The sequence below is a fragment of the Cyanistes caeruleus genome, chromosome 3 (genome assembly GCF_971803275.1).
Source record: "Cyanistes caeruleus chromosome 3, bCyaCae1.hap1.1, whole genome shotgun sequence".
Classification (NCBI taxonomy): domain Eukaryota; kingdom Metazoa; phylum Chordata; class Aves; order Passeriformes; family Paridae; genus Cyanistes; species Cyanistes caeruleus.
Window position 1 is genome coordinate 87,182,374 of NC_141703.1, and position 27,971 is coordinate 87,210,344.

At 39.8% G+C, this 27,971-nt stretch overlaps 1 protein-coding gene and 1 long non-coding RNA gene across 4 annotated transcripts; one reads left to right on the forward strand and one right to left on the reverse strand.

Annotated features, from left to right (window-relative positions):
- Positions 1-25,292, reverse strand: LOC111937856 (transient receptor potential cation channel subfamily V member 5). 3 transcript variants are annotated; one of them, XM_086882552.1, is made up of 16 exons: positions 24,854-25,292; positions 24,608-24,770; positions 15,115-15,212; positions 14,593-14,715; positions 13,569-13,709; positions 12,938-13,036; positions 12,555-12,730; positions 11,542-11,688; positions 9,006-9,218; positions 8,576-8,662; positions 7,453-7,529; positions 7,098-7,263; positions 6,756-6,822; positions 5,905-6,173; positions 5,052-5,158; positions 1-3,564 (listed from the first exon to the last, which is right to left on the reverse strand). In XM_086882552.1, exons 1-16 carry the CDS (start codon positions 24,876-24,878, stop codon positions 3,291-3,293), a joined length of 2,232 nt encoding a protein of 743 aa, XP_086738678.1. In that variant the 5' UTR covers positions 24,879-25,292; the 3' UTR covers positions 1-3,290. The 3 variants fall into 3 exon arrangements, with proteins under 3 accessions (XP_086738678.1, XP_086738680.1, XP_086738679.1); XM_086882554.1 differs by having other exon boundaries at positions 5,891-6,173; positions 24,854-25,252; XM_086882553.1 differs by lacking the exon at positions 24,854-25,292 and adding an exon at positions 8,041-8,110 and having other exon boundaries at positions 5,891-6,173; positions 7,453-7,522; positions 24,608-24,824.
- LOC111937867 (uncharacterized) lies at positions 24,928-27,958 on the forward strand. Its single transcript, XR_002868802.2, has 2 exons — positions 24,928-25,216; positions 26,359-27,958. It is a non-coding gene; the product is annotated as an uncharacterized LOC111937867 (long non-coding RNA).
- The last annotated feature ends 13 nt before the right edge of the window (positions 27,959-27,971 follow it).

Below are 27,971 nucleotides of genomic sequence, written 5' to 3' on the forward strand. Positions count from 1 at the left end.
TCAAGATACTCCATATTTTTATTGTCAGCAAAATAGATCTCATTTAACTACAAGCAAGTGGATCAAAACATTCATTCTTATCACATTATCATAAACTTCAGTAACGTAGAAGACAGGTTGAGGTTAGCACTTTCAGGGAGGGAAGGAATGTCTGCTTTGAAATCATTGCAATGTTGTTAGGAGGGAGAGGAAAGACACCTTGCAATAGCAAGGAGCAGCAATACTGTTTCAGAATTTTAGGACATAATTACATCAAAAAGCACAAGACTTGAAGCAAATCTTGAAGCAGCACATTCATGCATAACACTACAGTGAAAGTGCTTTGCCTCTGTGTGACTGCAGTCACTGCTATTGCTGAGTCAGAGCCAGACTGCATTGAAACAGCTCAAAGGTTATTCCTGTGCCTCCTATTACTTCATCACCTGAGATTCACACAGGTGCACTTCATGTGTATATGTCCAGATGAAAGAGAGTAAGCCACATTCATGTATCAAATTTAGTATTTCCAACAACTGGTGTGCCCATTACATCTGCTGAATTTCCACGCCTCTAGTTTTCTTCTGGAGCCATTTATCCTACAGATAAATAAAATTATTCTAAAAATAGTCTGCATCACTGATCATCAACTAAAAACCAGGGAATCAATTTACTATTGGTAAAATATTCTGCCTCCTTTTTCACAAAGTCATTTTCCAGGGTTTTCTCTTTTTTAAATATGCAAGTAATTTTAGGAAACTGGAAGTCAAATTCCAATAGGAGCCAGTAAGAAATTTTTTTACAATGAAGGTGGTGAAATACTGGAACAGGTTTTCCAGAGCTGTGATGGATGCACCATCTCTGGAAATATTCAAGGCCTGGTTGGATAGGGCTGTGAGCAAACTGATCCAGCTGAAGATGTGCATGCTCAGTTTCTGGGCTACATGACCTTTAAAGGTCCCTTCTTTCTATGATTCTATGATTCTCTATCCTATTTACATTAGGCAACCCCTAAGTCAGAAAATCAAACACTCTGTTCTGATGCTGTTGTTTGCAGGGGTATTGTGCAGGAAATTTGAAAGCTAAGTATCACAGGATGCAATTCTATGAAAGAAGGCACTTGGAGAGCAGATACCAAAATCAAAAAAGGTCTTGCACTGGTTACTGAGTTATGTTCTGCCTCCTGCCATGTCAAAGTGTTGTTTTAATTTCTAAGATCAAATTTCTCAATGTTTTTAGCAATGAAGAAGAATGCAAAATCAGAACCAGGGCTTACACAGCTTGTACTTCAAACTACCATTATTATTATTATTAATACTATCATTAATATTATTATTTTGTCATAAAGGGGAGTTCTTTTGTAGAAATGACAGTATGTGGTTCCATCATAATTGTATTTCAGTGGTTTTCAAACTAGTAAAAATTCTACTATATTTGGGGCCAGGGATAGGATCTGGAAATCATTAGTTCTTCCCTTCTTGCTACTGCCTACTCACTATGAAATAAAATTAATCTACAATCAGAGCAACAATTCACAGTTCTGGTTAATGTACCACACTGCTCCCATTTCCACAGATCACCAGGGTAAAGGCCAAGGGTTTTGGGAAGGAATGACAGCACTTCAGTGACTGAAATCAGACAACACCTTCAATTCAATATTAGTCAACTCAAAAGCATACAGTTGAATTCCAGAGTGACAGCCTTCTCTCTGTCTTACACTGGAACACACACACACACAAAAAAAGCATTCAAGTAAGGGAAAGTGGACATTTAAATAAATACACACAATTGCAAAGATCATGATACTCATTACAGCACCTGCAAGTGAGAAGGTGTGGGAGAGGTTTCCAGTGATATTTCAATACAATCAGAAATCCACTGGATTCAGCTTTTTCATTGTCTGCTTTGATCATCACAGAGTGATTTAGCTCAAAGTCTAGTGCTAGATAATAGTCTTTAATTTCTTAAAGAGCAAAGTCGCTTTTATTATTACTGTTGGAAGGAAATGTTAAGACCGTGGATTGCTTTCTGCTTAACTTCTACTACTGGAATGAAACTCCACATGCGTGAGAATACAAAAAAAAAACCTGAAATGACTGTCCATTTCTCTGAACATTTCTTCATTTTTATTAAAGTGGTCTGAGGCAGATGATAAACTGACAGACTGGCATAGTGTCATGCCTGGAAGGGAACTGTGTGGATGCCTTAGCTGTTCATTGGATAGTTTTAGACTTTGAGAGAGAGACAGAGAGAGAGAGAGAGCACCAGCTTCTGAACTGTCTCTGCAATAGCTCTTATTCATCTATTCAATATCTCCTCACCATTTCTTTCCATGCTAAATAGGAGCTCACTACTCTACCTTGCTGGCTCAGTTATAAGTCAGGGAACTATGGCTCAGAAACCTATTCTTCCACAAAAAGCAGAAGACCAGCTTTAGCTTACTTGGGAGATAAATATCTCTGCTGAAATTTCACACTGCTGGAAGTCACCTAACCAGGTCATACACTCTCTCAACTGGAAAAGAAGTTCCCACTTTAGAATCCTCCCAGGAACAGCAATCACTTCTTTTCAAAAGCTTAAAGTGCATTCATGTGACAAAAAAAAAAATAAAACAAACAAACAGAAACATCCATCACCAATAAAAAATCCAAACAAGCAAACCAAACCAAAACCAAAACAGTCCTGCTAAAGCCAGAAATGTTGAAACTGCAGTTAATGGAGACTGCCTTTCTTCAGAAGGCGAAATATGTCAGGCCCTGAATGCCAGCTGGGTAGTTACAGTCCTTTTCAATCATCACAGTGTCAACAACTACCTTCATTCCTGAGATCAGTTACAGGGTTTGTGGGGTCTGGGAAGTTTGGGGTTTTTTTCCTGTTCTGTATCAAATCATAAATCAGAACTTCAGTCATTCTTTGCTATGAGAGCCTTGCAATTTCGTGAAACTGGTGGGGGGAAGGTTATACTCTATGTAACAGTCTGGAAGAGGGCTGACTGATCACTTCATTGTAAATGGATGAAATCCCTTTGCAGGCTTCTTTTGATCATTTGCATTACACAGCTCATCAAGCCCACCAGCTCGGTGTAAATATCAGTGCAATTGCAGAGACGCTTATAAGTAGGAGAGAAAAAATTGCATTTTTTATCGTAGCACACATGCCATGAACTGCTCACAAAATCTTCGCCAGCAGAGTTCTCCAAGGCTGACGAATGTGTGCGGCATGATGGGGAGTGTTCGCGCAGATGTCATGACAGTCAGACAACTGTCATGGCAAAAGAACCACTTCATACACTGTGGAGTGAAAATAGAGGCTTCTTAGACATCATACACCTCCTCATCCACGGCAGGACCGACCTCTCCACAAAGCTGGCGGAAGGTGTTGCGCCTCAGGATCTCCCAGCCACGGTGAGAACTAGTTCTGGATGTGCTCCGTGACAGTGACAGAGCAGACAGTTCCTTCTTGCACAGGGTGTCCCCGCTGGTTTCCAGCTTTTCTGAGCCTTTGTCATAGTTATCCCTATCCTGAGCCTTAAATGCCTCCGTGTACCGCATCATCTTGTGTTTGTTGGGATCAATCCTGTCTTCAATTCTGGAAGAGGATTAGAAGATATAAACTGAATTAAGTAGAAAAGTGCCAGCTTATCAACAAAACCCCTCCAAAAAACAGGACTACTGACAGAGACATTCCAGAAAAATCTGCACAGGAAACTGATCACAGGCAGGATGCCAGGAGTTGCTAGCACAATTATCTCCTAGACTTTCATCCCCACCACTGACTTCAGAACCTTTGTCTGCCTGTGGTTTCTTGTTCTTTAACTCATTTCCCAGTCATGATTTGCCCTTTCCATTTTGCCAGCTGTAAGCAATTGGCAGACTTTGTATATATGCATATATTCATTTATTTTCTCTGTTCTTGACTTTCCTCCTCTGATACTCCATGGCTGCCAGCCTCAGGATGTCATCTCTTGCTGAACCTTTATTTAATAGCTCCACTTCCACCGATTACATTACTTATAGACTGTCTTTTGAATTACTGTCCCACATATATATAATGAACACCCATGTGATTTGACAGAACTAAATCACAGAAACACTCTTTTCTCACAGCATCCAATAAATAATTGGCATTCCCAATTATTTACAGTGAATTTCTGGGACACTGCTCTTGCAATACATTGTTACATCCCATGCCTTGGGCTGAAAGTGTTGCATATTGGCACCACTTTAGGTTGGCTTATTCTGCCCAATAAATCTGAAAAGCCACAAGGCTGTTTGCCTGCAGAAAGTCCTGTGCAGAGCCAGCAGTTGGACTTTGATGATCCTTGTGGGTCCCTTCCAACTCAGGATATTCTACAAGTCTATGATTCTATGATTCATACAGCCACCACTCCCCCTTCTGGCTTTATCGGCAAAAGATGGCACAGCTAGAAAAGGCAAATGCCCAAAAGTTAATTCACTTCTCACCTGGCATAAATATTGATTAAAATGAGAAATAATGAGGAATTTAGTGCTACCCAGACTACAGACAGTTTTTCAGTTCAGTGCCTAAACTGAAATCCTGGACCTGTGCCTTTGTCATTGCAAAGGATAACATATTTTCTAGGTTCAGTTCTGAAAGAAATTTTGACTTCTATTATTCCTGTTCTGATTTTGAGTCATTCAGAGGGCAGCTCATTGTTGTTGAATGCCTGATAGATTGATTCTGCCTCTGCCATTTCATGTGTCCAAGGGACAGGGACAGCCGACCAAGCACAGCAGTAAAGTTCAGTGAACCTGATTTTAAGAAGTTTGAAAGAAAAATTCAGGTCTTATAACCCATGCAGTTTCTGGGGTCTGTCCAATGTGACTGTCGGATGAGAAAGCATCAGATGTTTTCACAAGGAAACGCACAGCAGAGCTTTCTGAGGGGGACAGCGCTTGTCTATCAGTCACAGACAGAAAACAGACTGGGGTCTGTATTCTTCAACAACAGCACTTCAAACACTCCCAGGACCACTGGAGAGGCTCTTTATAAACACCCACACATTGGGTTCTTCTTGTTGGGCCCTTACAGGCGCACACTCCAAGAGAACTCACCTGAGATACCATCGGTCCCCCAGCCCAAACTCCCGCCCACAGATTCCCGAGCGAGGCCAGAGGCACCGTGGCAGTTTCCGCTCCAACATGACAGTAGTGGCAACAACCTGTGGAATGAGAAAAAAGGAAAAACTCAGATGAATTAGAAAAAAAATCAGACTCTCTTTCAAAAATATTAGTTTCATGAGCATGGATCCATACTATACTTCATTACAGCTCCTTAAGGAAAAAAAAAATAAATATATATATATATATATAGTCTATACTCTATTTCAAATAAGGCAGTCACTAATTTAGGTCTGTGACATGTTTTGAAGAAGTAATGGTGGTCTTACAACACTGTCACATTTCTTTCTTTTTATTCCTCATGGAAATGATTAGGGTAATGAAATGCAATCTAGAGAAGAGGACAGTATCTATACCCACTTTAATTGTCATCAGAACTTGCCACTGTGGCCACATGACTACATTTAACCCTTTGTCTGACTGTTTTCACACAGAAAAACATAGGAAATTAATTTCCTGTTGATTTGCTATAAAACCGGTTGAATGTCTTTGCCTTTTGACCAAGACAGGCCAATTTCTTTTAATGGTTCAAAAGACATTTCTGTCCTTCCTGTAATCATTACCTTGTCTTCTATCCCCCTCATACAATCACTATAATTATAATTAAACTCTCAGTTACACAGCAATGTGATCTGCAAGAAAAAAGCTGCAACTTCAATTCTATTTAACAAGAGATTCCATGCATTGGGAACGAACATCTAGGGAGACACAGGATGGACAAGAAAGGCTGATGGGCTTCTAGCTGCTCTTTGAAATAAGGTAGGAATGCCCACCTTAACAAGATTACCTGGGCTCTCCAGAGCTCATCCTGCTCGTGGGCCACTCTCCAGTGGGTGTCACCCATCATGGCAATTAACAAGTTGAGCATCAGGAGGGTGGCAATGATGGCAAAAGCAAAGTACACCACACTGTACATAAAGGGCAGGTCCACATCGTAGTTTGCAGGGCCATCAATGATGGTGAGGAACAGCTCAAAAGTGGTGAACAAGGACATGGGATAGTTGTAGAACTGCCCAAGGTTTTCAGGGTTCTCTGTCTGGAAGATGATGTAAAAAGCTAGAAGAGAGAAATCAGGAGGAAAAAAAAGAGAGAGTTTAACAACAGGAATCACATTCCAGAAGGAGTAACAAAATCCTATAAGATATTCTGACCAAAATAATTGGTCTGGGAAGGCTCTGCACACGTTTCTATGCAAGAACAAATCCCTGGTGAGAATCACTGGTGTCCTCGATAAAATGACCCAAATTTACTTTGATTATTATTTATTTCACAAAGTAGTGATCCTTTTATCCTCTGGGATATAATAAAGCTTTGTGTGTTAATCCAATTTTCCACAGACAAATATCATAAATGCAGTATGTTCTTAAACCTTAACTTAAAAATATATGGAGTTATCTGCATTATCCTAGTTTCTATTATCCTGGAAAGAGCAAGATTTGAAAACCAAACTGATAGTTTGAGAACAGAAGTCAGTACTGGGAAAGTGACCATGCTCAGAGAAATAGAAGCTAAACATCATCACCAGTTTTTCCAGCTATTCAGGAGTCAATCAGAGATTAAATCAAAACCCACACTCTTAATTCATACCAAAGCAGTTGGCAAAGGTAACATATGATTATTTTCTGTTTGTAGACTCACCTGATGCAAACCCCAATATCACCACAGCCATGAGCCAGCAAAAGCGCATGAGATCTCCAAATATCATCTGTAGAGCAAAGACAGAGCCACCATGAGGCCCAGCTGTTCCACCAAGCCACCCTATGTAAACCTTCTTCCAGATTCTAAGACCATGAGTAGACTAAAGGAAACCTTTGCACTAAAGAAATAAAGTTCTAAAACTCTCTGTGCAAACAAGAACTTGTCTGTTTGACATTAATGCAAAATTAGGCAAATAATCCCGAGGGAGAAAAAAGTATTCTTACAGTTCTCCCTATCTGCAAAGAGGTGCCAGGATAGCCCGTATTTGTTTGTGTCTCACACCTTCTGGATCATGATGGTGAAAGGTCCGAGCATCTGGAAGCCCCGTGCGAAGTACATGACGTTGCACCATCCCAGCACCAGGGCGAAGGACATGGGCACCACCTCCCCAGTTGTGCTAGTGAGACGCATCACCATGGTCACCAGGATCATGCAAGCATAAGTGATGCTGCAAGAAAGAGGAGACAGCGAAAAAAAAGTTCAGTGAAGGAAATATTGGTCAAGCCGTTAAAATAAATAAATTCAGAGAAAAAATACTCTAAAAAAAAATTGCAAAAGTGACTCATATGGAAAAAGAGTGCAGTGGGGAAAATGATAGACAATATATTTATTAGACTAAATATGGTTCTGTACTTACACAATTATGTGGAAAGGCCCTCCTAGGATTGTTTGTCCAAAGTATTTCGCTGCTCCAACTCTAAGGATATCTGGAATCTAAGAGAGACATCCTATTAGCTTAAGGACTCAGTTCCCATAATACTAGTAAATGTCATGGCAACCACCAATTTCCATGGATTCTTGGGGTCAGCCACATCTCCTCTGATAGATCAATTTCTATGCTACTTTAAAATAAGAAGGGTTGAGCCAGGTGGGCCCTTCTTGGGATGAGACAGAAATTGCTGAAAAATACAAGAATGCTTGGGCAGGTTGAGAGACTTGTCACAGGGAGGTGCCTCAGTAGCAAAGACAAAAAAGACCTCCTTGGGGAATCAAAGGAGTTTGTTAAAACTCGCACTGTGTTAGTTGTAGCCTTAGCCCCAGAGTCCTGACTAAGCACAGGAAGAAGGACTTGTCCTTCTGGAACACACCATAGAATCGAAACTGCACACTCCACTCAAGCTGAGGTCACACGAGTGCAGAGCAGAGAGGGGACAATCACCTCCTTTGGCCAGATGTGCCACTGTGTCTGATGCACCCCATATAGGCAGAAAGCTGTTTACAAGACCTGTTTCATTTTCAGTTCTTCCTGTCATCATCTTTTGAGTTTTCTCACAAAAGTTCCAATCTTCTATTTCCTATTATAATAAAATCAAGTTGGGGTGGTTGAGAAAGGCTCCTGTTACAAGTTCATGGAGTAACTGATCTCCAATCAAATACAAACTTCTCTGTTTATGCACAGAAATCACTTTACCCAGCATTCCTAAACACAGGAATATTTATGGGTGCTGGCTGAAGCAACATCTGGGAGTCAGCTGAACCATGGATGGTGCTAACAGGAACTGTGGATTACCCTGCAAGCAGTATTTGAGAGTGCAACCAATCCTTCTAATTGCTTCTTCCGCACCTGGAGTCTCAGGACACTGTCACAGTCTCTGTCTCATCTAATAGACACTGCTGGCAATGTCTATTGCAGTAGAACTATGTTGAAGTGCTCAGACTAAGCAAATAAGCCCTACCAAGTAGTGAGCACAAATCCATGTTTGTCTAGTAAGTAAAATCTGCCTTGGTGAAACTTGAAACTGTATAGCTGTTTCTCTTACCTCAAGGACCAAAATTACTACAGCTCCAATGACGGTGATCAGCTCCCCCACCAGCCTCAGCTCATCCTCATATGCCACATATGATTCCTGAAAAAAAAAAAAAAAAAGAGTTAATGAAAATTAAAATTAAATTTTAAATAAAGTGAAAGTAAATTTTAAAAGAGGATGGGGATGAAGACAGCCTATTGTTACTTATAATAAACATGACTAGACCTGGCAATGCCAGAGGAACCAGCCCAGCCCCAGCAACAGAGAACAGAGCACACTTCCTATTCCTCCCTGACAAAGGTCAGCTGGCCCAGAGAGGGGAGGAGGAGAGCTGCAATAGCTGGGGACTGGGGGAGGCTTGGACTTTCCAGTTAAGTAGGTTAGATGGGAGTTGCCCAATGGGGGCTCTACAGTCTCCTACAGACTCCTACAGTCACAGTACCTGAAGCATTTTCTGGACATAGATTGTGTTGTCCCTGCTGCTGGTTCTGTTGCCTGTTCGGGGTTTCAGGGGGCGGTAGACGCAGCACATGGTGAAGCAGACCATGTAGAGGATGTAGAATAAGGCCAAGAAACAGAAGTAGGGACGACCATACATGTTCCACTTCAGGCTCACCAGCTCCTTCACAGGTGTTAAGTCCAAGATCTGGCGTGCCTGAGGAAGAGAGAAAGAAGGAATTAATTGCCAAAAGTGCATTGTTTCATAAACAGCATTCACAAGTTTTCTTGAGAGACTGTTAATAAGCTATGTTCATCTGCCCTATTCAGCATTACAAAACTGAATTTCCTTTGCAAAAGTGGAATGCTCTGGTGGGCATTGGATTTGCTCAGTTTGTCAATAAAGAGCTTTGGAAAAAAGAAATATATCATGCAGAGAACGACTGTTGACTACCAGTGGGAAGTACAAAAAAAGCATGTTAGACGCTAGAATAAATTTGTCCTCTATCTAGGAACATACAATTGAGGACGACAGAATATCCCTGTTAGTACAACGGAAGTTTCTATATCAGATGTTTTAAAGTAGGAAAACTTACACATTTTTCTAAAAGATATTTTTACTTTTCTGAAGGTCTAGGGCTTATGAAAAAATATGCCTTTTCAGTTTATGCCTTATTATCTGGGTGATACTTAATTGAATTGCTTATATCAAGCCTTCAGCTTGTACTAGAAGACTGGACAGAGCATGAGCAGGAGAGACAGGTGTACCTTGCAACTTATGAATCTGAGCCACACACTTTATCCTAGACTTACTTTCTATTGTTTAGGGGAGCACTGCAGTAAGTGAGAAGAAAATGTGACTCAAATTGTTGTGACCGGGTTACTTTAAGGAAAAACTTCCTTACGCACTCTGGATGTTTTTCTTCTCTTGCTACAGTGCCCTGTTTCCTCTAAGTCAGCCAAAAATTGCTCAGTGCACAAAGTGCAGGGAATGTTTCCATAAATGGAGATGACTCTAAAAAAACTCTTGAATGGCCTATGAAATATCATAAAGGATCAAAACTTCATGAGAGAGAATCCACCTATGGGTGTTCTGGTTTCTGTAGAAGTCAGTATTCCAGAATTCTTTGCATAGGAGAGTAAATTTCATTTTCAAAGGGATAATACAAGTTTGAATCTTACTATAATCTTCCCACAACTGAGTTCCCTTATATTTTTTTATTTTCCAACCACTTCAGGAACAGAAAACATATCTTAGTACCTATGTGTGCATGCATTCCCCCTAATACAAGAGGAACCTGCTTCTGACTAAAGTGCTAAAGTCCAATAAGGACTAAGGGGCTAAAGTGCTTCTCTAGTCCAATATTGAACTGGGAGGGGATGATGGGATGGGGTCGCACATGGCATTCTTCTAGAGAGACAGCAAGCATTTAGGGCCAAACAAATAAAATGCAAAAAAAAATAAATTACTAGCTATGTGTCAAAAAATTGCAACTGCATATATGTAAGAGCATTCTGGAAAAGAAATAATTTTATCTCTTAATATTTGGGGATATCTTCTCTTCTGAAATGACAATTCTTGGATCTGCATGCACTATATGAATGCTTTGGGATAAGAGAGAGACCCAATATTCTGCTTTCTTTTTGGGATTATGGTTAGTCTCCTAAAGTGGACAACTTCCAAGCCTGTTATATTTTTTGACATGGACTGCTTTTTCCTGGATTTCCATATGCATCCCCACTCTCAGAAATTTGGAGGTTTTCACATAAAAGCAAATGAGAAGTCCATAGACAGAGGAGCTCCATAGCAAAGCTCTCCAGATGCTCAAACTTTTGTTAGAAAGGTTTGATGAAAATTTTGATAGGTGGAAATAATACAGGATGGGCAGAACTGTGCTAATTGAAGTGTGTTCTGATTCATTTCCTGTCCTGTTAGGATTATTTAAGGTCATTACAATTGACAGGGTTGTGTACCTTAAAAGTCCTAGGGAGATCTATCAAAGCTCGCCATTCCACTCTGCTATTTTGGTCTTATTAATCCTTTTACAAGCTTTTGAGCCTACAGCAGAGATAATTTGCCCACTTTGTTTTGAGTCATAACCTGCCATTAAATGAAGGGAATAATAACAATGAGTGGTTTTAAAATGCACGCCAGTTTAAGATTTCTGAATGTGCTCCTGTCTCACAGGGATATTGTGAGAGTTAATCAGTATCACAGTTACAGGAAGATACTTGCTAGAGCTACTCTACAGGTTCATAGTGTATCTCTGAGCCTGGTGAGATAAAACCCTTTTCTGTAGTTTGTTCATACCTAGTTCTTTCAATAACCTTCAATTTTCATGCCCCAGAAGAATTATATATAAAGCATCAGGTGTAGCCAGACCACTAATAAACCCCTATACTTCACATATCCTCTGCAGCTCATGGTATGAAGTCCTTGCTCTATGGATTTTATCAGTGAGCCTGAACCTTCAAACTCATTATTCCTTTCCTATAATCACCATGGTCTGCACTCAGGATGCATGCAGTGCCCACAGTACCTCTCTCTTCTTGGTGGACACTATGAGCTCAAGGAAGGACTGATCTTCAGCCCAGGAGTCAATCTCTGTGATATCATACAGCACAGTGCTCAAGGGGCCAAAGGACCAGAGATTCTGCTTCCGCTTCTGCATAAGGTATTGAAACATCTGAGGAGAAAAGAAGGGGGGCAAGGATATCAGAAACTTTCCAGTATATAGTGTATTTGCAATGAGAACAAATAAAGTTGCTCAAAACCCTTAATTATGACATATTTTCCTTGAACTCAGTAGCTGTTGTGGTTCCCATATCTCTTGGGAACAATTACAGCAGGTTTAGAATGGAAGAAATTTTTCTGATTCCTATTTCATCATTAGCTCATGCTTGACATAAAGGATGAGTTATTTTTACTCTAAATTCTAATCAAATTACTAAAGTTACTTGACACAGTTATAGTTCCTGACAATAGACTTCAGATTGAATTACATGTTGATTAGAAAAAAAAATGTGTTAATACTCTTCTACAAGACATCAGAAAAGAGGTGTGACAAGGGAAATGATACTGTCCCTTGTGAATCTACAGAAGAAACATTAACCACCTTTGTCTTTTCAGTGAGTGGAAGGATGAGGGTTTACATTAAATGCTAAGATTTTGTCTATGAATAAATGCCTGTGGACACCTGAAGAGGCTTCCCATCTGTCACATTTAGAGTAATGAAATCTAGACAAGCAAGACAATTTCTGTGAGCCTTTCAAAAAGTTGCTTGGGGTAAATGTGTCTGTTAACACCTGTTTAACTCAAATGCTTCAAAAATAGGGGGAAAATATCTATTCTTTAAGCACTCATTTCTTTCATTAGGATAAAGAAATCTCTTATAAAGAGGTTTTGGGATCTACATAAGACTTCTGGGAAAAAAATCTTGTTGCGTATCTTCTACCCACTAAGAACATGCATAAATTCCCTTGCTCTGACTGATGTTATTTCAAGGCCTCCATTTCTCTTTTGTACAGAGGTACCAGTGTCACACAAACTCACCACAGTGTTGCCCTCAACTCCAGCCAGTTTGAATGGACTAAGCCCCTCATTGTTAGGAATCAGTTCAAGTGACCCTGGTCCCTCTTTGCTCCTGTCATAGGAAAGTATCAGGCTGTACATGTGGCAGGCAAACGTCTTATTAGGTTGGAGAACCAGGATGTGAAGAACAGTGTTACCTATGGAGGAAGCAGACTGGATGAAGTATCTGGAATAGCCCAGCCCTGTGCAAAGACTGAGAATGGACTGATGGCTTTTATTTTCCTCATCTCCCTCATCCCACAGCTGTTTCTAGTGAGAGAAGAATATTTGCATGCACGGATGACAGTCTGAATTAAAATGCCCAGATCCACTCTGTGGAATTCACTGAGTCCCACAGCACATACCCAGAGAATCTTGAGCTCTAATGTCAGCTCCATTTTCAATGAGCAGCTGCACAATTTCCTCATTCCCCACACAGGCAGCAAATGATAAAACATGCTCTCCTGAAATGAAAGGGATGGGGAGAAACAACATTAAGGATCCAGGAGGTAGGAGAGCTTGAAGCATGCTGAGGGGAAGCTATACATGCTATGAAGCCATAGGATATGAAAGGAAGAGTTACTGTAGGTAACTTGTAAATTTTCCTGCCCCACTTCTCATCCTAATTAGAAAAGTTAAAAAAGACTTGTCCCACACAACACTAAAAGGAAGAAATGTTCTTTTCAGTGGTTTACCTCCATAAGAAGGTTGGTAAGTAATTTGCTGCTAGGAAGACACTAAATTACAATTTTAATACAATATATATATATATTTCCATACAAGCAAATATATAAATGTATTCTTTATATTCACATATCATTCACATACTCAGAGGAAGTCTTACTCTCTGCTAAAAGATGCATGTCTGATGACGCTTGAAGATAGGAGCCTCTGTTTACCCACTTTAGATGGGGATTATAGTGAGGCTCCCCCATATCCCCTCACCACTCTACTGGTTCCCTCCTTTAGCAGCAAGGGGAGAAGTTAAGGCTGTACCAAAATAGAAAAGGTTCTGGGAGCTGCGCCTGAAGAAGTGCCCAGTGGCCCTTGCTGTGCTGGCATTGGCTCCTCTCTTAAGCAAAGCCTTCACCAACGTGGTGTTCTGGTTGGCTGCTGCAATGTGGAGAGCTGTCTGCCCTGCAAGACACAGAAACAAAACCTTGTCTTCCAAGAAAGCAACTTCAGGCTGATCAGCAGTTTGTGTGTCAGTCACGGTAAATGGACAGCAGCTAAAGGGATTAGCTTTGAAGTTATCCCTGTTGTGTGCAAAGGGTTGTGCTAGAGATTTTACAGAGGTTCTGTTCTACTTAAATCTTTTCATTAGTTTATTAAAACTGACTTTACAAATTGCCAAAAAATCCCAACAGGGTGCACTTTCTAGATTTTCTTCCTAGGGAAAATCAAGACATGCCACACTCATCTGGGAAGCAAGCAGGAAGTTGCGAGATTGACTATGCTTTCCTTCCTAAGAAATGAAGATAAGGTCAAGACAAAACTCCCAAAGACTCACTCTAAGTTTTTAGTCCAAAAGAATTTTTAAAAACACCATTATTATTATTTTAGTGGTTTTGAGATTCAGACTGGAATTTCTGTGTACTCAACCAGAAGCAGTCTTTAAAAATTTGGGTAAGAGTCTATCCTCAAGAGCAGTGGCCACATTTCTCATTTTCTCAACCAAATAACTATTTTTTCACCTTTCAGGGAAGGTCAGGCAGATATCCCTTTTTTTATAAACGAGTATGTCAGAAACCAAACTGTATATATCCTTGCAATCCCTTTCCAATCCCTTGCAATTCCCTGGTCAAGGTCTTTGCATGTTTGCACATGTGTGTACTCATGCTTAATATAATTCCTCCCTTTAGGAAAGGTCAGAAGCCATTTGCATATTGGTTTTGCTGTGTAACAGTTTAGCAACATATTGAACCAGGAACGGTATAAGCCAATTTCCCAAACGTACAGATAGTACTTCCTCTCCCCGCCTGCAGGGAATCCCGTCCATCCTCATTCCCAGTGATATTACCTTCATAAAGTTCTGATGTCATCCTCTCATTGATAAGCTCAGGAGCTGCTTCCATCAGAGCCACTGCAGCCTCCAAGTTATCGTACATGGCAGCTACATGAAGGGCAGTCTCTCCCACCGCGCCTAGAAACACAGCAGGACAAGTGTGAGAATTGTTGAGACGTTCAACTGTATAGGACAAAAGCAGAAATAGATTCCTTGAGGTGGGGAATTACAGGAGGGCTATGTCCTCCCTTGAGTAGTGGCCTGGTACAGCCACATAACTGCACAGTCTCTGTCTTTCGCTTCAACAAAATCTGAAAACTGAGCAGAAACTTCAGGTGTCTGTAAGTGACAGCTGACTTCAGGCATGAAGTGAATGAGCACAACCAAGTCAGAAAACTCACTTTGCTGCAAAGCCGCTGACAGAGTTAAATCATCAGAGTCTGCTGATGCAAATGTTTAAGCAAACTAACAAGCTACTCATTGTAGGAAACTCTTGCCTTCCACAGAAAACCATTTTTCTCAAGTAATCCCAGTTACCTCTCTGATAGATATCGCATGTTCCGTCAGTGAGAAGTTTCCTAATGGCAGCAAGGTTGTTCTCTTTGGCAGCCTGGAGGAGTGGGGATTCCCAGATTCTGCAGTCAAGAAAAAACGTCTGATAAGGAATAAAGTCAAACACATGGTACCTATTTCCATAGCTAACATGGCCTTTGCTCAAGACAGTTTGTATCTTGAACATTTTAATTGAAAAATCAGCAATGCACATCTACCATCTGAGGTATTCCTTGAATGCACAAAAAAACCCCCAAACAACAAAAACAGAACAGGAAAAAGCAGAGCAGTGCAATTCTAAAAATACACTGAAGTTCATCATCTCTTAGCTTAGTGATACTGAACCGTATGGTGGCAGCAGAGGGGAAAGACAGGGGAAACAACCAAACTGTTTCTTGTTTTTGTATCCCACTTTTTGAAGCACAGAAATAGTGAATGATGGGTCATTGAAGCCTCCTGCAAGTAGACAGTTATCTCAGGAGCCAGAAAAAGCCACTTGTTTCTTCACACAGCACAATAAATTAAGAAAAGGTTGCTGTCTGAATTGCTCCCACAGTGGATAGAAAAGGGCAAATGAGAATTCCATCTGTGTTCTTGCAACACTTCCTATAATTAACAGACTGAGCTCTGAAATGTAGTTCTTCCATATACAAAGTTATGGAGAAAAACTCGACACCCTTTGCTATACTAGTATTTTCTCTAGTGCTGAGAGAATCGAGGAAATTGTTGAGAACTGAAATATGTTCATGTCCTGGGAAAGAACATGTGCTCAAACAAGTTCCAGACAGAGTGGTTCACTTATAGCTGAAGCATGTCCTTGAGTCTTCCATGAGGATCTGGGTTATTTGAGCACATCTTTTGCACTTGATGAAGAATTTATAAGTACAGCCACCAAACTTCACTACAGCAAGGTCTTTGGAAGCAAACAACAGGTCAAGGGAGGTGATCCTCCCCCTCTACTCAGCTCTGGTGAGGCCATACCTAGAGCCCTGCATCCAGGTCTTAGGATCTTCAGAACAAAATACGTATGGAGCTACTGGAGAGAGTTCAGCAAAAGGCAAAAGATGATCAAGAGAATAGAACATCTCTCTGATGAGGAAAGGCTGAGAGAACTGTGACTGTTTAGCCTGGAAAAGAGAAGGCTCAGGTGGTGCTCCTATCAATTTTTATAAGTACCTAAAGAGAGTTACCTGCAGTGTTTGTTCAGCATCCAAACAAGGTTTGGCAATGTTCAGCGTGAGTTGGCCACACAAAAGTAAAAAAAAGAACAAAATCTGCAAAACTGAGGTGAATATTTCTGCTGTCTTTGAGTATGTTCAGGTTTGTCCTTTAATTAAAATTAAAATAAATTAAAAAGTCATTTGGAGTGGGCCTTTTGATTTCTTGATTTTATACAAATAAAAAATTATAGATATCTCATATTCAGGAGATAAAGATTAAAGGGGAGGAAAGACTCTCAAACCAAAAGAAAAAAAAAAAATGTCTCATGAGTTTTCAGGATGAAATAGAAAGACATTTTTCTCTCCTAACAAGGTAACTCCTGTTTTAGACCTTTGTTCAAATTAAAATTTTGTGCTTTTATCTCACCCCTGCTGTTTTCTAGTACAGATGTTTAATTTGATCTTAATTATCTAGAGTGACCCAGGTCAGGCTGCAATGTGTGATGTGGAATAAGTCTAAGGATTACAGTAGAAAATCAGAAATTCAAGCTGATATGAACAAAGATAACACCAGCCCTTGTTTTTCTACCAGCCTCTATCTCTCCCTTAACTACAATTTAACAACTGGCAATAATTGTCTCAAGCACACCTCCCCAAAAAAGCATGTGGGACAAACACATTAATCAAACTATATACCTGCAGATACAGTAAATGCTTCCTCCTGGTGGCATTCCATGTATTCTGGCATTATTTAGTTACAAGATTTTGGGGATAAATTCTACATTAAGCAATAGGTGCTTTGCATTAAGTGGTAACACTGATGTGAGGATACATTACCTGTGAATATAGCTCTGTTATAAGCCACACTAAAATCCACATGAGAGACAAAGAGAATACAAATGGCCCATTGCAAAAAATGTTTTCTTACAACTCATGCATCTTAAGTACAGGACAGCTTAATGACAAAAAATAGGGAAGCGGGCAACATGAATTCTGTGGCTCAGAGGAATGTGTATTTCTTGCTTTAATTTATTATTTTATGAACAAGATCTTAAATAAAAAAGGAATTTATATGCCATTATCTCTGTGGATTTAATCCACTTGAAATGTTATGAGTTCTGCTCTCTTTTATAGTGGAAAGACACTGGAGACACTTGAGAAAACTCAGGGGATAAAACAAAACAAAAAATATCAGAATTATACAGATAAATAGAAAACATTTGAGTAAGTGTAAATTAATGGACATGGCCTACAAGTAATAGAAGCATAACTGAACATCATTGTATCATTCCACAAAATAAGCCCTTCCTGTCACCAAAAACACCCCATTATTTAAGTCACTAGAAACTAAACTAGAAAACCACCGAAGAGCAGAGGAGAAATAAAAACATTCAGGATAAAAAGAACCATCCTCAATAAATCAGGGAGCCATTCTGAGATATTTTTATATGTCCTTCACAGTCCTAGTTAGGGAAGTATTCCTTCTATAGCTTACTCATGCGTCAGTTTCATTAGTAACTAATGACAAGATGATTTGATGAGGAGATTGCATCTAGGATCAAACAAACAGGAACTAAATAAAGAGGCACTCTAAGCAAAAGTCGTAAGATTCAGTGTTAGTGAAGTCAGCCTGCCACCTCTGCCACTATTTTGGCTAAGAAAGACTCTGTGTTTCTGGAAAATACGTGTTTCAGAGGCAGGAAGAGGTGGGGTTTCAGTAGCATAAACAATACTACAATTAATATGTTGATGCTTTATTGGGTAGGCTTTTATCCCTCAAATGACCTCAGAGAGGAGGAAGGATTGGGCAAGAGACGGCATGGGAGGACACAAACACAATGCCTTTCTCTCAAAAATTACCAAAGTTCTTGTAAACAACTAATTAAATCACGATACAGCTACGAGGAAGGCACCTAAAAAATACTATGCTCAGTGTTTGGAAACTGAGGGCAAAATGGTCAAAATTTTCTTCTTATTGTAGCAACCTCCAACTGGGCTTAAAATGCCAGAGATCTCAGGCCAAAGAGCAAACCAGAAGAGGAACTCAGAAATGTCGGCAAATGTCATGGCACATTGCCTGTGATGTCTCAAAGGTTTGTGAATTACATGTTCTGAGCATATGCTTTTGCTCTCATTTAATTTTCTGTCTCATAATTGGGGAAACATTTTAACCTCATTTAAAACATACCGTTCTAATTATCAACTAATTTTTAATATATTACAGCAATGTACTGAGCACATAAATGTCAAAAACTAGGGGAAGTAAATTTGCTAATATAAAAAATTAAATGAAGTTGCCTGAATTTAGAGCCTCCAAAACATTTTCAATTATTTAACTTCTGCATATTTAACCAACTTTCTTCCTGACGGATCAAACACAGCGTGAGTTTTGCATTTTATTTCTTGGGCCCCTTTGTGTCAAAGCAGCAGCTGGCAAAATCTGTAACCTAAGTCTCTTAAAAGAGCAGCCTACAGTAAGAGCTTAGTTTCCATAAAGTACCATTATGTCACTGAACAGTGAGGCTGTATTTCAGAAAATGATTCAGCAGACATATCTAGACACTTTGAGACGATAATTCAGCACATCTAAGTTAAGCTCCTCTTCTAATCCTGTTCATCCCCTTCAACAGCTATGGAATCAAGGAATATTAAGCTCCTGATTTACCCAGCTAAGTTAAGTTTGTAACTCTAGGCAGACTGGATGTTGCCTTACAGGATCAGTTTAGGATAAGCACAGTTCCATAGCAAGCCAGTAATTCTGAGGGGCAATGAGAACCACAGGTTTCCACCTGGATGTGCTCCTGGGTTCTTCTCACTGAAATAAGGAATGTGTCAGTGTGGAGGCAGCTCGTGAGCCTAGATCATGCCTTACTATCAGCCAGGTTTCTTCACAGATGATTCAATGATGTGCTTGGGAAGCCATGAGCTGTTTTTCCAATATAGGTGAGGGCAAAACCAGGAACACCAGAAAATCCATTGTGAAACAAAGAGGAGATAAAATTTAGGTCAGATTATGACTGAGGAAGTCATGTAAAATAGTTCTGAACAAGGTTAAAGATTTCACAAGCACTTTCTGCTGGTAATATGTGCCCTTTGAGGCTTCAAGAGCTTCTCAAGAACTTCTTCTGGAGTGCAGCCTGCTCATTTCACTTATGGACAGATAGAGAATGCAAAGGCTAGTAAATAAGTATTAATTTCATTATAAAAAGAAGAATTTGGATTGCTATGGTTATTCTTTCAGGACATCATTCAGAAGCATCTTTTTCTATTCTTCCCTTATCAGCTTCTACAACTTCAATCATTCACTATATTCTTTGCCCTAATTTAAGTTTGTTTCCAGCTTCAAGCTTTATACCCATGGAGAGTCAGTTCCTGAAGTTCTAAAGCAGTTATTTTAACCTAAGCTATAAATTCACCATCAGGATATTGTTTCAGCTTTCTCTTCTTTCCCTGTTGTGCTCAGAATATCCATGCTCCAGAATGAATCACGAAATTGTCAGAGGAGATTCATCTTCTCCCTTCCTTCTCCTAGTCTGTGCATGTAAATGTGTGAAAGCCTTCAGGAGAGCAGAGGGCTGCTCAGAGGAAGCCAACCAGCTGAAAGAGGATCAAAGCAATCACCTAGCAAGATGCCAAAGGAGTTGGTGAATGACTGCACAAAGTGAAAAGGATCCAGATAACAGGGGCTTGGACAATCAACAGGGTCAGCAAATTTCCTCAGCACCAGCAACAAGACTCAGCAAGTTAACTGGGACCTCTTGCTTGTGTATGTCAAAGCCCCTTCAGCTGAGAGTAAACAGAGCTTCTCTGGAAATTAATTAAACAGGTTAATAATTGCCAATGTTACTAGACAAGAAACTGATAGGGAATTCTTATCCCTTCAGATATTTGACTAACTGCTACACAAAGCAATAGAAATCTTGATCAGTTATTTCCAGCAGGGCATTCTGCTTGCATTAACATATTTTTTTTCCTAATTCTGCATCTGAGATCATCATAATAATAATCTCATGCTAGAATTGTTTTAATGGTTCTTAAGTTGTTAGTTCTTATTTATTATCACTGGAGCAGTCATAAAACAAATTTGTTCTTTGATGTATGACCTTATTCTGCATCAAAACTTCCAGCCCTCCTCAATAGGGATTTTCTTGCAGTTTTATTCCAGGTTGTGTTCCTTACCCTGTGTCTAATAACTTTTTTCTAATAGTTTTTTAATTTGGGGTGGGGTTTTTTCAGGGCACAAATTTAATGTCTTCTTCTTTGTAAGGAAACCTATGGCCAAGTTTAGGAAATCAAGTAATTTCCTAAATCCACAAATAACTTCCTAAATCTATGAGCCTGAGATGCATCTATGGCTGAGCTTGTGCGTTGCTGGGGAAACACGACTTCTGGAGGACCTTTACATTTGCTAAATTAGGGAGACTGTTTTTCTTTATTAGTCTCAAAACTTTCATTAGGATGAAGGTGTATCAGTAAAGACCAGAAATGCTGCCATTGATGCTTTTGATTCTATTTTATGCGCAGCAGCAGCCAATCGTTCTTTGCATCATGACTGCTCAGAAACACTGTTGTTGAAACAAACTATAAATAAAGTGCTGGAACTGGGAGCTGGCATCTTTATTTCACTGTCACCTTTGGGAGCAAAAGAACCAATTAATACAGACAGGTATTGTGGATTTTAAGACAGGACAATGCTATGTTAAATAGTGGGATGAAAACTCAGTAATGTTGTTTAGACACGAAGAGCCAAACTATGGGGACGGCTCATTCACTACCAGCTTGAGAAAGATTTATGTAGAAGCTGAAGACTCTCTGTGTCCTTGTACAACTCTCAAACAATTCCATTTATCTGCATTAGGCTGAGCCCTTTTATTTGTGCCACATTTGTTTCCAGGGTAAGCAAAGCACCTCACTAATATGTCTGGGAGACTAGAGAGCCACCAGAGAATTTGGAAACGGAAAGTTTTATTGTGACATCTTTGGAATGACCATAGCTCTCTGCAAGTTATGCAATTTGTCCCAGGCATCTCTAATGTATTACTTATAATAAATATTTATTGTTTATCTATCAGAGTTATGGATACAGGCAATAGTAGGAGGAAAAATGCTACGTAATTGTTATACTTTTACAGGTACTGGAACCATGTACTCACTTGTTCTCATTTATATATTGCTTAATTTTTATGAACAGTGCAATTCTCATAGGGTGGATTTTCTAAAATCCTATTCCAGGAGGAATTTGTTCACATTTCCTTAGAAACTCTTGCACTGAAAATAATTTCTAGATCTATTACACTGTGACACACATGTGATTCTTCTTCACCTCTATCAGGCCCAAATTTTCATAAGTATTCATCTTTCTGTTCTCCATCTCTATGAATTATGTTGAGGGTTTATGTTCATGTGCTTCAGGCCACGTAGATCCCAGAGTTTGCTTCCAGAGATGATTCTAGAGAGACCATATGAGATGTGACCACGGTCCCTGGGACTCCACATTGAGCTACAGGCTGTTTAAAAGGAGAGTCTTCAACAGAGAAATACCAGAATATTTAGGCCAAATAAACTCAAAGTCCTTTTCAGTTCTAGGAGATTGTATCACATTTTTTGAACCTGGATTCCCCAGGGGAAATATTATAGAGTGCAATATTAATCCCTTTCTGTGAATAGGATGAATAAGAGTGATGAGAATAAATAATGCTAAAATCTACCGCTAGTAAGATTCAAAACACTGTTTCATACGAAGAAAGAGTATGAACATCAGTGCCAGGGAAGGTGACAACTGCCAAAACAATTAGTTTTCAGGTATTATTACCAGTCCTCAGACAGAAAAAAAAAAGACTTGTTCTTCTATTGCTGACTTTCTGTGTGCGATCAGAGAATGACAATTAAATAGTAACATATTTACCACTGGCTTTCAATAAGACAATAGTAGAATTTAACCACTGCTAATTACTGTATATATTCCAACACCATTTTCACTACGAAGAACTCAAGCTGAAGCCACAACACTGCAGTTCTATACCACAAAATGACAGGACGCAGCAAAAGCCCTTTTGGCTTACAACAGATTTTCCACAAAAGGAGGTTTCATAAGAGTGGCCCCCACACACCAGTCACCAAAGAAGGTCTTCCTGGTGTGTTTTTCTATCTGTACATAACTAAAAATGCAAAAGCAATAAAACTGATTCCAGTCCTCTGCAAAATGTTCGGGTTTTTTTTTCCTCCTCAAACTCTGAGCTTCCCTGGGGACAAGTAACAAAAAAGTAGCCCAATAGGAAGAGCTGGTCCTGTCCCTCTTTAGGAAAAGACTTTTCACATATTGGCACCACATAATTTGTGACCAAAAAGGAGGAGGCTAATTTGTGTTAGTTGAAAGCTGTGAGAAACACATAGACCTGAAATGGAAGGGAACAATGGTGTCCCCATGCAACACTGATATCACAGTGAATATTGTGCACACTGCATGTGTTTTACAGAGAACTTTATAAAGAAGCACAGAAAAGTTAACTTTGGGACCAGTGGGATTGCACTACAGTGACCTAAGAGAAATTTATGCAGAAGGGTTTGTATGACTAACATTTTTTCATGTTAGTTCATGTTTTCCTCCATCAGTAGCAACACACAAGATGTTCATGGCCCTGGAGCACATGACTAGTGAGGATTAATGAGCAAAGAGAAGTGGCAACCTAAGACTAGCCTATGTGAAAGGGAGCAACAAAAAGGAAGAGACCAAACCCCGCTTGACAACAGCAGATGGTAAACCAAGGACTAGAACATCATCAAAAGTTATGATTTTGGAGATTCAGGTTGAACATTTGGAGGAAAAAACCCTCTTTCACTAGGAGGTTACTACAGCACTGTAACAGGTACCTAAAGATACGGCAGAATCTGGGGACCTGGGAAGCTTTCAAGACTGAGCTAGACAGAGCTTAAGCAATGTGATCTCTTGCTGGCAATAGCTCAGCTTCAAGTGGGAGGTTAGATAGAGATCAGCAGAGCTTTCTTCCACATCTCTTTCACTTAAAAATATGAAGATAATGTTACAATAATTAAAAAATAATGTATTGCAATGTATTGCTTATTGGCATTAATTACAACTATATAATTAATATAATTAATTTAATATATTAATATATTTAGACTTCTATTTTATACTCATTTGGATCTTACAGAATCTGCTGAGAACTTATTTTTCAGTTACCTGTGATGCTTTTCATGAACGCATCAAAATGTAAACACTTCAGCATTCCACAGAAACACAATTGTTCCCATTGTCCCTCCCATTTTAAGTGCATTTAAGTCCCGCCGCTCTGAAGTAAACTGGAACAGGCTTTGTTACTTGGCCAGAAGTTATAATTCTTTCCCTAAAGGTGTACTTGTGACCGTCTTAACTGCTTCTTTGCATATTTCTATTCATATATGTGTATATACATATACATACGTATAGATAGATTTTGTCGCACACAGTCACCTTTTTGTCCCCACAGATGTTCAGAGTTATGTGTGGAAAGAAAAAACAGATTTTTACAAGCAACTGGAAGCAATTTGTTATTTGAGTACTGCAGCATTTGTGCATGCAGAAATGACAATGAAAACCAGATCCAGCTGTATTTCCATGAATAGTGCTACATTTCTGTGTGTGGAGGGAGCAGCCCTGCAGAGCAGCAACACAAACAGCCTTCAGTATTCACATGGCAAGACACAGCCAATCTTCTGGATAACCTAAGGTCTAAGAGGAGTCACTGTGCATGTTGACACTCAGGTCACAGGGCTGAGAAATCACAGTCTGACCCAGGAGGTGACTGACCCCCAAAACATTCAGCAATATTAAGCCTACTCTACCCCATAGTAAAAGCAACCTTTAGAGAGACAGAAAGCAAAATCCTGACAAAAAAGCACCACTATTTCAGCTGGCTGCAGCCTATACATCACACACAATCCTAATAGTCATTATAATAATAATGATGACAATAATAATGATAATAGTAATAATAATAATTTAAAACAAACCTTCATGCATTTTCCTGTGAGCTTTACCAATGAAGCAGGACAGACAAGAGAATACATTATTAATTTGTGACTGAAGTCCTGCATTCAGGGTAATTCAATTGCAACCTGGTAAATCTACCTGTGAAAGCAGATAAGATTGGAACTCCAGAAACATTCCACCTTGAAGGAAGAAATCTGATAGAGAAAAGTGCTCCAGGGTTGTTTAAAGTTTATCTACGGACAGAAAAGCCTAAGGGGAAAGAGTGAGAATCAGCTACAGGGAGAGCAGGAGAAGAAAGAGAAGACAGGAAGGCTGAAGTGCACTGTACCTTTTCTGCTGGAGTAAGTTGATTTCATCCAGATGTTTATCCCAGGATTTTTTGCCTTGCAGCTTCTGACTTAGTCCATTCCATATCCGGGAATAAAAGGGATTGCTCTCCCCAAATAAAGGCACCCCCATATCACGTCCCTTTTCCTCTCTTGCCCAGCTGCCTGAAATCCAGCAATCCCCACTTTGGGAAAAAGTCAGGAAAGGCTGACTGCAGGTCACCACTCCTCCACCCTCAGTTACTTACAGAGGAGACTGTCAGTCAACTGCATCAGCTGATCAAAGTACGTGTAAAAACACACAATAAAATCACTTGTTCCTAGCAGACCATACCTTGAGCCTCATCAATTACTTAGTTTCCAAAATAGCCCAACCCAAAGGTGTGTCTGATTTAGAAGTAGCTCACCAGCAGCCTACCCCTCAAAAAGACCCTGAACAGCAACTGAAGAATTCATACAGCATCAAGGTCCTAGGCTTCTACTATTTTGATTTTGAAATCTAGACTTTAGAAGCAGTCATCCTCCTTTTGTATCTCTGAATTCTTCTGAAAAGCAACATGTAAGCAATTTTGAAATAGACAGCTGAGCGAGTGAGGCAAAACACCTTTAAGGTGAGTGAACATGTGGGAACCTGCCCTAAAAGACACAGGGCTCTGGGAAGGTGGCAGAGAGGAGGACACACCTCCCACCTCAGCTGTCTGCAAATCCCATTAAAGAAATTATCGTTACAGACTCCACCTTCTCTACGTAAAACAAAATCACCTTACTCCACAAGCTAGAAGAAGAGTTTATGTAGATTAATGTGTAAACTTTACATATTTCATTTAATGTTCTACAAGCTCTCATTATTTCATCTCCTAGAAAAATCTTTTTTTAGGAAGGAGATGAAAATTTCTATTTAACAAAACCTTTTTTTAATTATTTAATAAAAACTTGATTTTGGCACAGAAAAACATATTCAGAGTCAGGGGCTATTTGCCTGCAAAGCAGTAGACCAAATATCAAAATGAAGAGATGAGGCATCCTTCTTTGTGTGAAGAAGATGGAAACTATGAGGGAGAAAAGAAAAAAAGACCAATTAAAAAAAATACAAAAGGGAAAAGAGAAAGCTCCTAGTTTCTAATCTTTGTTCCCCAAAGACTTGTCCCAATATTTTTATACCTTGAATCAACAGAAATACCCCTTCATTCCTACTCCTGCTGTAGTGGAAATTAATTCTGTTCAGGGTGCCTGGACCCAGGCAGAATCAGTAGGTAAGAGAGAAAAGCGCATAAAGCAATAGGACTGGGTAATTTCTTTGAAATTCCTGGTTTATTTAGAGGTTTCTCAGAACTACAAAAGCAGGGTTAACATCCAAACTTCTGTAAACTCATGATGTATCCTATCCTAGAAAATCATAAATTGCCACACAATTGCTACACAAAAAACAATGCTTTAAGACAAACGTGAGGGATCATACTCTAAAATGATTTCACTGAGCTGACTCGGTCTGGGAGGAAGTATCGAGTTAAGCTGTCGTAGTGGGAAGAATATATCATTTCCTGCTTTGAGAAGTTGGAGTTTATAGCAGACAGGTGTTTTGAGCATATGTTGTGTTTTTAATAGTTTTTTTAAAGGATATCAATAATGAGGCCACCCTAACACTGTGAGGGATGGGGGGAAGTAACTCCTATTGAAATTGAGAAAGGTATTTAGATACTGAGGTATTGAATGCCTCTGAGAGACGAACACAATCTCTATTTCTCCCAAACAGAGAATACTTTCCACTGTCTCCCCAAGGAAGCCCTAGAAGATTGGTCTCAGCAGTTCAGGAAAGCAGTGATTTATTCCTGCCTCCTCTGGGCAGCACTGCCACCCTGACAGCAGCTCTCAGGTACAAGAAGTGAAGAACAGTCGGACAGAAGGTGGAGGGAGAAGTTCTTAGCTAACCATGGAGGCAACATCTGCAGCACCAGGGCAGTCCCAGCAGCTGCAAACCAGTGTCTCAGGTGGACTCACCACATGGTCGTGGGCGGCTCATTAGAGCTCTCATTACGGCTCCAGACTGCAGTAAAGCTGGCTCAACAGTTTTCCTTTACCCACTTGTACGAGCATAAAGTCTAACACTGCAATAGAGTGTTTTCTTTTAATTCGTGGTAGAGGGCATTTTCAGGGGAAACAGAGTACGGAGGTGAAAGGTGGATGAAATATGTAAGCATGTGGTAGGGTCTGAAACCTCTTCAGTAGCACATCATGACCAAATCACTTAAGCGCTGCTGGGCTTTCAGTCTAGCAGGCTGTAAATAGTTTTATTCAAAAACTAAAGACCTGATAATGCCTTGCAGTTCAGATGTGGATTGTAGGTCTATACAGTTTGTGCGCATGTGGTTTTCCACATACCTCAGTGGTGCTTTTAGGTCTTTGAATCCCTTTCCTCAGCTCTTGAGTCATGTTGTGGCTGGCTTCTAGCCCTTTAGCTCCTGACACTATTCTAGCTCTACCTGTTCCTTGTTCCAAACTCCTATTGCAAATAGCGCCTTAATCTTGGCTGCCAGTGGTGCCCTTTACTGGTTGTTTGTCTTGACTTCTCTTGATTCTGAAATGGGGTAATTCTGACTGACCTGATTCCTGGACTCTCTTGATTCCAGCTTGACCCCTTCTAACAAATATGACATCTAATGTCAACATCTTCCACACAAATTCCCTTCTATATCCATAGGCCATCCATAGCAATGTAAGCATGAAGAAATGCAAAGTACAACCTGTCCAAATGTGTTTCTCACACCACAGTGTCTAAGAACGCAAAATTAAAACAGACCAGCAATGATGGAACGATTATTGCAGTTCAGTCACCTCCTGGCTCTGGGGTATCTACCAATATCATACATGGCACAGTTAGGATGTGCTGCCCTTTGCAGGACTACAGAAACTGTTCAAATAAGCCAGTGTGCGGAGATACTTCAGTAACAACCAATTCCTAATTTCCCATACCTGCCATAAATACAAGGGAGCAAAAAACCCACTTTTGTCACTGGGGATTGTTATCTTGCTAGAGACAATACTCTGCACTTTTTTATAGCACAATGCATTCCTTTTAGGTCAGCCTTAATTTTGAATTTATTTATTTTTTATTTTTTTTAAAATCTGAATAGTTGAGTGTAAATGAGGTGACCTTTGGTGAACCTGAAATTCAAGTTAGCATTTGCTAACAACATACTTGAAAAGGAAAAATTATAACAGGGGGATTAGAGAAAAACACTACAGGGGAATTTTTCAAAATAACTCCAGTTTTGGTTTCATCCCAGACGCCTTTTCAGTCCCTTCTTTCTTTTCAAAATTAAATCAACACAGCTATTACCTGGCCTACTATAAAAGTAATTTCAGTGC

What these genes read in the sequence shown, in the direction of transcription:
- LOC111937856 (XM_086882552.1), bottom strand. Translation starts at nt 24,878, where the DNA reads ATGCAGTTGACTGACAGTCTCCTCT. An exon ending in ATGAGCTCTGGAGAGCCCAG is followed by an intron (nt 5,159 to 5,904) that starts GTAATCTTGTTA and finishes CTCATTCCACAG; the next exon opens with GTTGTTGCCACTACTGTCAT. An exon ending in GGGGACCGATGGTATCTCAG is followed by an intron (nt 3,565 to 5,051) that starts GTGAGTTCTCTT and finishes ATCCTCTTCCAG; the next exon opens with AATTGAAGACAGGATTGATC.